The sequence below is a fragment of the Chelonoidis abingdonii genome, chromosome 15 (genome assembly GCF_003597395.2).
Source record: "Chelonoidis abingdonii isolate Lonesome George chromosome 15, CheloAbing_2.0, whole genome shotgun sequence".
Lineage (NCBI taxonomy): Eukaryota > Metazoa > Chordata > Testudines > Testudinidae > Chelonoidis > Chelonoidis abingdonii.
In genome coordinates, this window is record NC_133783.1 from 32,354,319 (window position 1) to 32,366,781 (window position 12,463).

Here is a 12,463-nt window from a genome sequence, read left to right on the forward strand (position 1 = left end):
GTGCTCCTGGCTGGCCTCGGTGAGGTTGGCCCGGGGCGCCTGGGCAAAAATGGGAATGATTCCTGGTCATTCTCTTCTTTAACTTTTGTCTCCTGGAGATTCACTCCTGCCTGGAATATCATAGCAGCTGGAGGCTGCCCTCCTCTCCCTCCTTTGATCTCTGCTTGCAGAGGCAATAAAGTCAGTGTTTCTTATTCCTGCATTCTTTATTACTTCATCACACAAATGGGGGGACACTGCCACGGTAGTCCAGGAGGGGTGGGGGAGAAGGGAAGTAATGGGTGGCGTTGTTGCAGGGGCACCCCCTAGAATAGCATGAAGCTCATCATTTCTGCGGCATGTCTGGGGCTCTGACCCGGAAAGGCTGTTTGCCTCTCTGGTTCTTTATTAGGCTTGCCTGATATTCTAGACAGGACTGACTCTCCCTTTAGACAAAACTTAAAGAAGAGAATGACCTGTGGAGTCATTCCAATTTTCGTCCATATGCCCCCAGTTGACCTCACTGAGGCTGGCCAGGAGCACCCATGACAGCAGCAGATGGTACAGCATGACTGGCAACCATCATTGTCAACTTGCAAAGCAGCAGACGGTACAGTAGAGCAAAGAGTAACCATCTTTGCTAACTTGCAAAGGCAAGGGGATGCTGCTCTGTAGCACTGCGTCTGTTAGCAACATCCAGTAGACATACGGTGACAGTGAAAAAAGGCTGAACAGGCTCCATGGTTGCCGAGCTATGGTGTCTGCCCGGGCAATCCAGGGAAAAGGGCACGAAATGATTGACTGCCATTGCTTTCACGGAGGGAGGATTGTCTGACAACATTTACCCAGAATCACCCGCGACATTGTTTTTGCCCCATCATGCATTGGTATCTCAACCCAGAATTCCAACAGGCGGGGGAGACTCCGGGAACTATGGGATAGCTATGGTATAGCTACCCACAGTGCAACGCTCCAGAAATCAATGCTAGCCTCGGTACATGGACGCACACCACCGAATTAATGTGCTTAGTGTGGCCGCATGCACTCAACTTTATACAATCTGTTTCCAAAAATCGGTTTCTGTAAAATCGGAATAATACCATAGTGTAGACGTACCCATCCAAAGCACAGGACTTGGTGGTGATGGGGGATTTCCACTACCCAGACATCTGTTGAAAAGATAATACAGCAGAGAAGAGATTATCCAACAAGTTCTTGGAATGCATTCGAGATAACTTTTTATTGAAGAAGGTGGAGAAAGAACCCAGAGGAAAGGCTGTTCTACATTTGATTCTGACAGATAAGGAGGACCTGGCTGAGAATTTGAAAATGGAAGGCAGCTTACATAAAAGTGATCATGAAAGATAAGAGTTCATAATTCTAAGGAATGGTAGGAGGGAAAACAGCAGAAAAAAGACAATGGACTTCAAGAAGGTAAACTTTACCAAACTCAGAGAACTGGTAGGGAAGATCTTTGGGAAGCAAGTTTAAGGGAAAAAAGAGGTCAGGAGAGTTGGCAGTTTTTTAAAGAGATATTATTAAGGACACAAGAGCAAACTACCCCAGTGCAGAGGAAAGATAGGAAGTATGGTTAGAGACTGCCATGGCTTATCCAGGAGATCTTCAATGATGTGAAACAAAAAAAGTTCTATAAAAAGTGGAAACTAGGTCAAATTAGGAAGGATGCATATATTTTAAAACAATAAACATAAGCATATAGGGACAAAATTAGAAAGGCCAAGGAACAACACGAGATTAAACTAGCTACAGGCATAAAGGTAACAAAAAAACATTTGACAAATACATTAGATGCAAGAGGAAGACCAAGGACAAGGTAGGCCCATTACTCAATGATGTGGGAAAGACAATAACAGAAAATGCTGCAATGTCAGAGGTTTTAAATGCCTTTTTTTGTTTCAGTTCTTGCCAAAAAGGTTAGTAGTGATCAGATAACATAGGGAACATAAGTGTAAATGGGATAGGATCTGAGGCTAAAATAGGAAAAGAACAAGATAAGAATTACTTAGACAAGTTAGATGTCTTCAAGTCGGCAGAGCCTGACAAAATATATCCTAGAATACGTAAGGAATTGGCTGAAGAGCTCTCTGAGCTATTAGCAATGATCTTTGAGAAGTCATGGAGGACATGAGAGATCCCAGAGGACTGGAAAAGGGCCTATCAAAAAAAGGGGACTAGGATAACGCAGGGACTTATAGATCAGTATAATTAACTTTGATACCCAGAAAGATAATGGAGCAAATATTCAATCAATCAATTTGTAAGCACCTAGAAGATAATAAGGTGACGAGTAACAGTAAACATGGATTTGTCAAGAACAAATCATGTCAAACCAAATGAATATCCTTCTTTACAGGGTAACAAGCCTTGTGGTTAAGGGGGAAGCAGGTGTGATATATTGACTTTAGTAAGGCTTTGGATAATATCTCATGTGACCTCATAAACAAACTAGGGAAATATAGCCTAGACCAGTGTTTCTCAACCTTTTTGATACCAGGGACTAGCTTGCTGCCTTTCTAAACTGTGTCAGGGAGATCTCAGGGAATGGTGCTGGCCCACAGACTAGTTATTGAGAACCACTGGTCTAGACATACCTACTCTAAAGTGGGTGCACAACTGGTTGGAAAACTGTGATTCACAGTCAAGTTGGAAGGGCATATTGACTGGGGTCCTGCAAAGATCTGTCCTGGGTCTATTTAATGTCTTTGTAAATTATTAGATAATGGCTTAGAGAGTACCCTAATAAAGTGCTTGGACAATACCATGCTGGGAGCAGTTGAAGGACGGGATTAGAATTCAAAATTATTTTGACAAACTGGAGAAATTGTCTGGAGAAATTCTATGAAATAGTATGAAATTCAATAAGGACAAATACAAATTACTGCACTTAGGAAGGAATCATCAGTTGCACAAATGGGAAATGACTGCCTAGGAAGCATTACTGCAGAAAAGGATCTGGGAGTGCTAGTGGATCACAAACTAAATAAGAGTCAGCAATGTAATACTGTTGCAAAACACCCAAACCTCATTCTGGGGTGTATTCGGAGTATAGTAAGCAAGACACAAGAAGTAATTCTTCCACTCTACTCAGCACTGACAATGGCGCCACTGGAGTATTGTTTCCAATTCTGGGCACCACATGTCAGGAAAGATATGGACAAATTGGAGAAAGTCCAGAGGACAGCAACATAAATGATTAAAGGTAGGGTGACCAGATGTCCCGATTGTATAGGGACAGTCCCAATTTTGGGGTCTTTTTCTTATATTGGTTCCTATTAGCCTCCATCCTCTGTCCCAATTTTTCACATTTGCTATCTGGTCACCCTAATTAAAGGTCTAGAACACTTGACCTAAGAGGAAAGACTGAAAAAATGAGTGATTTTAGTTTGGAGAAGAGAAGATTAATTGGGGGACATAAACAGGAGGGTGATAAATTGTTGTTAACCACTGAGGACAGGACAAGTTATAATGGGCTTAAATTGCAACAAAGGAGATTTAGATTAGACATTAGGAAAAACGTCCTAACAACAAGAGTAGTTAAACAGTAGAATAAGTTAGTTAGGGAGGTTGTGGAATCTCCATCGTTAGAGATTTTTAGGCAAATACTTGTCAGGAGTGGTCTAGATAATACTTAGTCCTGCCTCAGTGCAAGACTAGATGATCTATCAAGGTCCCTTTCATTTCTACCTTTCTGTGATCTCTATTTCCTTGCCATGTTCTATAAGGCTAAGATATCACAAAATAACTTTTTTCCATAGTATGTGTATGAAGCATATGTTTGTTCTCATTTTGTATGTATTTTTCTTGTGACTGAATGATCCCTATTACTGTATGTGAGTCCTCTTTTAAAATGCTGCTTGGCTCCATTATACTACCTACTGATACCTAGCTCTTAAAGAGCACTTTTCATCTGCAGATCCCAAAGCTCTTTACAAAGGGGATCAGTACCATTATCCTCATTTTACAGACGGGGTTAAATTATTGTATGTTTTAAGTTACTGAGTCTAGTCATTTGCATTCTGTTAATTCATGACAGACTTTAATACTTGCACTCTTAGAAATAAGAGAACAAGTTTGTTACAGTAGCTCTCTCTTTTATGTAGAAAGAAAAAGTTAAACATACTGTAAACACAATTTTCTGGAATGAACAAGACCACACATAAGGAAAGTCCACACATCTGCTGTATTAAAAAGAGATAATTGTTGATCTTTTATTTAGTGAGTAGATCTAAAACTAAGAGCAAAATATTTATCCAGTCTGATATGTCAATAGTTTATAACAATATACACCTCTACCTCGATATAACGCTGTCCTCGGGAGCCAAAAAATCTCATAGGTGAAACCGCATTATATCGAACTTGCTTTGATCCACTGGAGTGCGCAGCCCCACACCCCCCCGGAGCGCTGCTTTACCACATTATATCCGAATTCGTGTTATATCGGGTTGCGTTATATCGGGGTAGAGGTGTAGTAGGTTTCCTCTCAGTGGGCTTTCTTTCTTCTGGAAACTTAGGTATTTCAATATGTATTTCTGATTCTGGGATTACTGATTCAATTAGAACTATATATAAAAGTATCATAAATGATAGACAAAGATAATACTAAGTGACACTAAGTCTTAAAATGGTCCTACATTGTCTCTATATATCAGCATCCACAAGAAAGCTAATAATCAGACTGCCTTTTGTCTACAGCAAAGGATGTCAGTCTGGAGGTTGTGAACATGTGTCATGGGATTGCATACACTCTGTACTTCCCATACTGCTCAATGCGCAAAGGTCCTAGTTATTTGGGAGAGGGGCTGAAGGAGGTCCTGGTTTGAAAAAGGTTAACAGCTCCTGGTCTACCATTATTAAGATATATAGAAATGAACATTGAAAAAAATTATAAATAAGTTTCAATAGTGTGTTTGTACCAAACTCGTGTGGCAATGACTATTTAGAGAAAAAAATCAAGATAACAGCAATAAAGATACTATTAGCAGGTACTTCTTGTACAAAGACCAATAGACAAAGAGAGATTTTCTTTTTAAAGAACAAGAAAAGAACCTAAGATCTATGGCGAGCTATGAACAGGATCTGCTGATAATTTTTTTCTGTGCTTTCCCTGAGAGAAGTTTATCTCTTGAGCAGTTTTTCCTGAAAGACAGGAAAAATCAAATAGAAAGTTAAGTGGGTAGCTATGCACAAAATAATTGGCATCATTTTCAAGATTCCTTGGTATTCTTGTATCCTGCATTTTAGAGTCTTAGTTGAACAATCCCTAAATTTACCTCAGCAGTACTCTAGAGATGCTATGTTGAATAGTAAAAATAGTACATAGTTCTTTTATATATACTGGATGCTTGTTATATACCACAAAGCTAGAACATGAAAAGGGAGAAAAATGATAAAACTTTGCAGTATAAAGTTACTCATAAACACCCTTAACTCAATAACTGTCTGCAGTACATTTATTTCAGATTATTTGGCACAACTATGCCTCTGTGTGGTACTGGATAATAAAATAATATCTGGATAGGAAAAGAAAATGAGAAATTATTTTTATTTTGATCAAATGACTATAAAATGACAGATTGATACCTGGCTTTAAACTTTTAAAAATAACTTGGAAAAAAAACAGATCATAATGATTTCATTTCAAAGCAGGGGTTGGCAACTTTTCAGGAGTGGTGTGCTGAGTCTTCATTTATTCACTCTCATTTAAGGTTTCGTGTGTGCTAGTAATACATTGTAACAGTTTTGAAGATCTCTTCCTATAAGTCTATAATATATAACTAAACTATTATATGTAAAGTAAATAAGGTTTTTAAAATGTTTAAGAAGCTTCATTTAAAATTAAATTAAAATGCAGAGCCCCCTGGACTGGTGGCCAGGACCCAGGCAGTGTGAGTGCCATTGTAAATCAGCTTGCGTGCCGCCTTCGACATGCATGCCATAGGTTGCCTACCCCTGTTTCAAAGGTTCAACAACAGATCTCCACTTTCTGCTATTAATTGAATCCATCAGTTAACCAGAAGAGTGGTTAAACAAATAAGTCTTATATTGTGCTCTGACACTCACCAAACCCAGGTTCTGGTGGGCTGCTGGAGGTGGGAGAAAATCCAAACAAATGGGATCTTGGTGCTTCCCAATTGGCCCTGACTCAGGTGGGGATGTTCCTGGCTACTTAATGATCCCTAGTTATTGCTAGAGCACTCTAGTTGTTGTTCCAAGTCTTTGGCTACGAGGGACTGTGCCCTAGGCTCAATGTCTGTCTGGGTTTCTGGGGCTAGAGCTACACCACAATGTAAGCCCAGAGTTAGTAAAACTTGAGTTAGCAGAGTCTGAGTTTGTAAACCTAGGGCTTGAGTGTCTATGCACACTTGTAACCCTGGGTTAGGAATTGTTGAATCCTGGGTCCCACCCTGAGTCTCCAGTGTCTACACTGTATTATGTGGGCCCAACTCCAACCAGCATATCCCAGACTTCCTAGCACCCTCCCAAAATGTGGCTGCTGTAGCCCTGTTTGCAGTGCAGTGTGGGAAAACTTGATGGTCCACCAAACTTGCTTGTCCAGAAGACAGAGAAAATCAGCCTGTGGACCTGTAGGGCACTTGTGGAGACTCCCAGAGCACGAGTCCAGTGGGGCTGCATCCAAAGAGCAAAGCCATAGTGCTTGATCCCTGGTACCTGGTTTGACTGAGGCTCAGACCCTCCACCCCATGGGATCCTGGGCCCGAGCCAGAATTAGCGCAATTTGTGTGTAGATGGAAGGGGGGTTAGGCTTGAGCCTGAGTTTGAACCCTGGGCTTATATTGCAGTGTAGACATACCTTGTGAGTCCTGAGAAAGTCTAACCATAGAGATCCTGCACAGAGCAGCCCTAATCATAGAGATGCAACCTAGAGTGACTCCCCTGCTTTCCAAATCAGGATGTACAAGCCCCTGTCCAGTAGGCAGGAGCCATGGAGAATGATGGAGACTGAACAGTTCTGGGAGCAAGCAATTCAGAATTTGTTGCTGGATACAAGAATACATTAATTGCCTATGTACCTGGGCTCTGGTAATGGGACCTGGAAAACCTGAACCTCAAACAGAATTCCATATCAAGTATCTACATACTCCAGCTTTTGAGCTTAAAATGTAGTTCCTGCACACATTTTGCAAGTAAAACTCATTTGATGGAATGCACATGGAAACACGAGTAGTTTACAAACAAAGCACTTTCACTTTCAAATGTAAGTAAATATTTGTGGATAATGATTCCCATTATTTACACAACTTTAGTGTTAACTAAACAGAAACTAGGCTAATATATTGCCTCAACAGGCACTGAAGAGATATCTAAGTTGTTAATTAAGGATATCATTTCCTCTGGGATTTTGGAACCTTGTGTTTTAGTAGACATCTTTGGCTTTTTCACAAAGCTAGTTAGCTAAAAGCAGTAAAGATAGTGAGAGAGCATTCTCGGGAGAAGGAAAGCATGTCTTTGTTTCAGCCATAATCTTAGCCAAATTCCAAAGCCATGGACCACATTCTGCTCTGTTACACCAGATACCTCTGGTGTAAAAGAGGGCAGAATTTGGCCCCACTTTTCCTTACAGTCAAAGATTATATAATTTTAACTAGGAAGGAATTCTGGAGCCCTAGGAGTATAAATATAAATTTGGGAAAGAGAATATTCCAGGAAATACAGGGAAGTGAATGAGCTTTCTAAGAAGAAATATTTGATCTTGGTGCCACAAGGAGTAAATGGATGCTGTTTGGACTTTCCCCAGTCAAATAACTCCTGTTGCTGCATAGCTGGTTCAATAGTATGCGTATTGGTAAGAGACAAGTATATCCTATAATCGGAATATTTATATTAGGAACATTTTAAAATCTTTCCTACCTAATGGGAACATCCCCATTGTAGGTTACACTTTTGTTCCTCCAAGTTGCAGATGTATACATCTACCATTTGTTCAGCTAAAATATGCTGTCAGTGACAACATATATACTAGTCAGCTGTGGAGCAAGGGCTAGATGCAACTTCTAATGGCAGACCTCAACCCTTTTGAGATGGAATGCATAGGCCTGCTTGATAAAGTGGCCACACCTCTGTGTAGAGATACCGACGGAGTGTTCACATGGGTGAGAGGGCTCTTCTGTGCTTTTCTCCTCTTCAGCCTATGCTGCCCTGTGGTCCAGAGGACAAGATTGAACCTTTAGTATCAAATATAAAAATATTTTGTAAAGATTCCAAAATACCAACAAAATTAGCTTTTTACTTGGTATTTCAGAAGTCTTTCAGCCTTTCTGCTTCACAAGGAGCTTTCTAAACACCTCCCAGAGCCAGCAAGAATCTTCACACCTGAGGATCAGATTGCTGAAAAAACTTAAGCCGTAATTGTCATAAATGGATAGGTAAGGTAAGGGTTAAGTTTCTTTTACCTGGAAAGGGTAACCAAACACCTGACCAGAGGACCAATCAGAGAACTGGATTGTTAAAAGTCAGGGGCGTAAAGCAGGGCGATCATGCTTTGTATTATTTATATTGTGGTTTGCCTTTGTCACATGTTTACTCGAGTATAGGGGTCTTTTATGATGATCAAGTAGGAGGAATACCGCACAACAGTCAGGTCCTCGCTACAATGAGGAAACACACAAGTCTGCTCTGCCTAAACTCTCTCTAAACTCTATACCAACATCCAGGTGTAGGACAGGAAGCCAAAGTAAGCGCTATGATGACTGTGGGTACACACATGTATTTAGAATAGATTTGTTGGACAACACCCGCGCGGTTCAATATAATGGGCTCTAGTCCGAGTTATTGAAAGTCTTCAAATTTCTGGTTTGTAAGATCTCAAGCCAATGACCAGGAGTCTAATCCCATCCCATCAATTCCTTGATCTTTTTCTAAGATGCCTAAGGGAGATCGCCGGTGATCCTTTTCAGAGTTATTATTAGCAAGAAGTTATTGTTTTTCTTCTTTTTTTTTTATATAACTTTCTTTTACCCGGTGGATTCTTTTGCTAAGGGAGGCAAGGGACAAGGCTGCACAACCTATCCCCAAAAGGCTTGTGCTAATTTTCCTGGAGTTCGACCTTTCAAAAAGGGAAACGAATGCAGGGCCGGGGAAAGAAGAGCAAAAAGCCCAAGCTGTGGCAATTGTTGCATCTCAAATTGTCCCTGAAGCCTGTAAGAGACTACGCTATATAGCTCTGGGAAGCAAGAAACGGTTTCTGGAAAGTCACTGCGCACGGCGGAAAAGGAGGGAGAAAGGGATTTTTCCCCTCCTGCTTTTTTAAGCATCCAGGGAAGTGGGGGATTTAAGTCTAGGGGTCGTCACAGAATTTTCCATATTGATAGCTGGTATTGAATGAGGGCAGCATAGTGTCCCTCCATCAGAAGAAAATCTGAAAAAAAGAGGAGCTGCAGCGGGAATCCTGAAGAGACATGTTTGGTTAAAGGGGGGAAGGCCAGGTTTACACCACATTTCCTGATTGCGCTAGTTGGCAGGAGAATAAAGGTATCGCGAAGAGCCTGCACGTAAAGTTGAGCCTTGCAACCGGGGGACAAGTTAGTGCAGTGATAAGCCCCACACAGTTGGATGCCTAAGTAAGGTTTGGGAAAGGACCCAAGGCCTTAAAATAGAGGAACTTTAGAGCTAAGAGGTCTGCCAAATGTAAGGACTGGGCAACTTGCGAAAGTGGCATCACTTACTGCCCATAAGATTCCAACCAACAAAGCAGTTGACTATTCCAGGAATGGGGGAAGACTGGCCCAGAACAATATCTGGAATATACACACATAGAAACCTGACTAGCCCTCAATTGACCTCAAGTAACAGGAAATTTAGTCAACTTATCTAGGAGATCACAAGTCAAACTCATACCACCAATATAAATAGAAAAAAGCTGGGAGCGTATAGATGTGTAAATGGAAACATAATTACTATCTTAGTTACTATGTCGGGCCAGAAGTATGGAGGTTGACGCTTCTTGTGGTCATACATAAGATCTATGTTATTTGTTAAGTATTCTACAGAAAGAGCTTTAAATTATAATAAGGCAATATTCGTGACCCACCCAAGTAACAGAGATGAACTAAGATATTATTTTCACATTGTACCAGATACATCGACCTAACCTTTTCATTTCGCGGGGTCACAATTATTATGGTACTGCCTCTCTTTAGTCCACACATAAGTGCTTGACCAACTACTACGGGATTTTTTTTTGTTTTTTTTCAGTAAATTCTGAATTTTTGACGGAAGACGAATATTTTTATGATTTTTAAATGGCAATTTCATCAGAAAAAAATAGTCTGGTTAAAATTTCAGAAAAGCTTCTAGAGAGTGTATTGCCCCGAAGGTAGCCACAAACTATGTTGAGCTACTGCACGATTCCCATTAAAATTAACTATTCTCTTACCAACAAAAACAACACAAAAACCACCCACTCTTCAGAACAGCCGAGAAAAGCCCGATTAGAGCGCACAACTATCTTTTTTAGGAAGACTTCTAATGATGGCGTACAGTAGATTTGGTGTCTCATTCAGAGAATGTGCTAGACGTGCACATACACAAAATGGTCTTTTGGTTAAAGCACTGGGACTGGGGATCTCAAACTGTTCTCGCCATGTTCCTATATATAGATTACACTCACCATTCGATGAATGTGATCGTCAACTGTACTACTGCTAGAGTGTAGTTTTACAGATCTGCTCTGAGTAAGGGGTGCGCATAGTTGCAAACAAAAAAAGAATCCGCTCAAGGACCAGACACGAGTTTTGACCGGAGTCACAATCTACTCTGCACTGGCCAGTACATGGGTGTGGGAAGGAAGGCAGGGAAGCTAAGGTTCACCTATCCTCGCCATTCTTCTCAGACATGGAGGAAGAATAGTAGGTCCTGTGGCTTGCTGGCTTTTCACTCCAGTGCTGCACTTGTGATATGGGCAGCAGTGCAGGGGAATAAGATGGTTCCTTGGATCCCTGCATAGCGGCCGGACAACAGCGAGGGGTCACAGTACAGTTAAGTTCCGTCATACGTGATATAACAAGATATCTCTCTCTATACAATTCAATCACTCATTTTAGAAATTTAATCATCAGCGAACTGTGTAGCATCAGTCGATCATTCTGGGATTCTGCCTCTCAGCCTGTGGCAGCATTCATTCCTCCGATGCATTAGTTAGTTCTGTCTCTGCCTCGAGGGATTATCCGGGAGCGTTGTTCTTTTTTTTCCCTCTGATTCCTGGACATACTCGCTAGTTTAACCGAGACCTCTCCCCCCTTTCTCCCAGCCTAGCTGCTTCCCTTTCTATCCCACTTATTTTGCATTCACATTTTTTTCACTTCCCTTCCGTCCAATTTATTAGACTGTCTTCGTCATCTATTTCTCTTAAGCCATTACATATTCCTGTGCATACCTCCTTGCCTTTCAATTTCCCTTCTATACTCGCATCCTGTAATACAAACGCGCGCTCTGAACCTTCTCTGTCTGTCTGTCTGAAAGAAAGTGATGTGATCTGGTTTAGGGTTGTAAAACCAAAATGCTTATCACACAAATAGAAGACATCTCCCTCCAGTAGTCACTTTCACTACGAGCGCTCTCGAGATAAGACCAATAAATATTCCAATTCACTAAAACTAATTTCAACTCTTATTTCTAAATGTTTTGGGTAAGGATGGGAAGAGAGGCTTTAAACTTAGAAATAAAGAGAGACTGTAAGTCAGGTGAGTGCAACCCATAGCCCCTTTTCGCAGCAGGAAAGCAATGCCTCCCGGCAATAAGGTCCTGAATGGCTTATTTCATGGCCTGCCAGGACAGGTATAGGCGTATGAGGAATATTGTCACCATAAGTGAATCTGAAAGTCAATCAAGCCTGCCCGCAAGCTGTGCACCTTCCCAAGTGAATAAAAACTCAACAAAAGATCTGGGAACTATCTGCATTGTTAGTCCCAAGTAACTCACTGATCTTTAAAGTTAGTTTAAGTGGTGAAAGTTTAAGCAAATTTAGCCCAGAATACCATTGGCATATAAGAAATAGAATGTATGAGAACCTATGCTAACTGATGATGGCAACTATTGTAATGAGTGTGCTTACTCTCAAAATCTTTTCTAAAAAAATTGGATAATAAAACTGTGAAATTAAGAAAAGTAATTGCAATGACACAATGATAGCTATCCTGGAGATTCTTTTACAAAAGCCCAAGTTTCCTTTCTTAGCTTAAAATTTGCAAAATTAGGAAACACACATAAGCATAGAGGTTTACTTAATAATTCATTCCGAGGAACACAAAAGAGATCAGTATAGAAGGGGGAATAGTCCAGTGTTAGGTGACAGGGTCAGGCAGATGGAAAGGTCCACTGTAGACAACTTTTAAAATAGTATTACCTACAACAGAGTAGCCTAATAAAAATAAATTCACTGATTCGTTATCTTTCAGAATTCATTTTAGCTGCTGTCAGAAGGAACCCTGGCATCCCATTCTAATTT

General features: G+C 40.8%; 1 protein-coding gene across 2 annotated transcripts in view; it reads right to left on the bottom strand.

The window, feature by feature from the left end:
- HTR7 (5-hydroxytryptamine receptor 7) overlaps positions 1 to 12,463 on the bottom strand; it is a 69,276-nt gene that overhangs the window by 6,198 nt on the left and 50,615 nt on the right. Inside the window, exon 3 of one of the 2 annotated variants that reach the window (XM_032768786.2) lies at positions 1,096 to 1,148. The exons of the other annotated variant lie outside the window; for it this stretch is intronic. Within the exon in view, the coding sequence (XP_032624677.1) occupies positions 1,096 to 1,148 (53 nt within the window). The remainder of the gene's footprint in view (positions 1 to 1,095; positions 1,149 to 12,463) is intronic. 2 annotated transcript variants of the gene reach the window in all.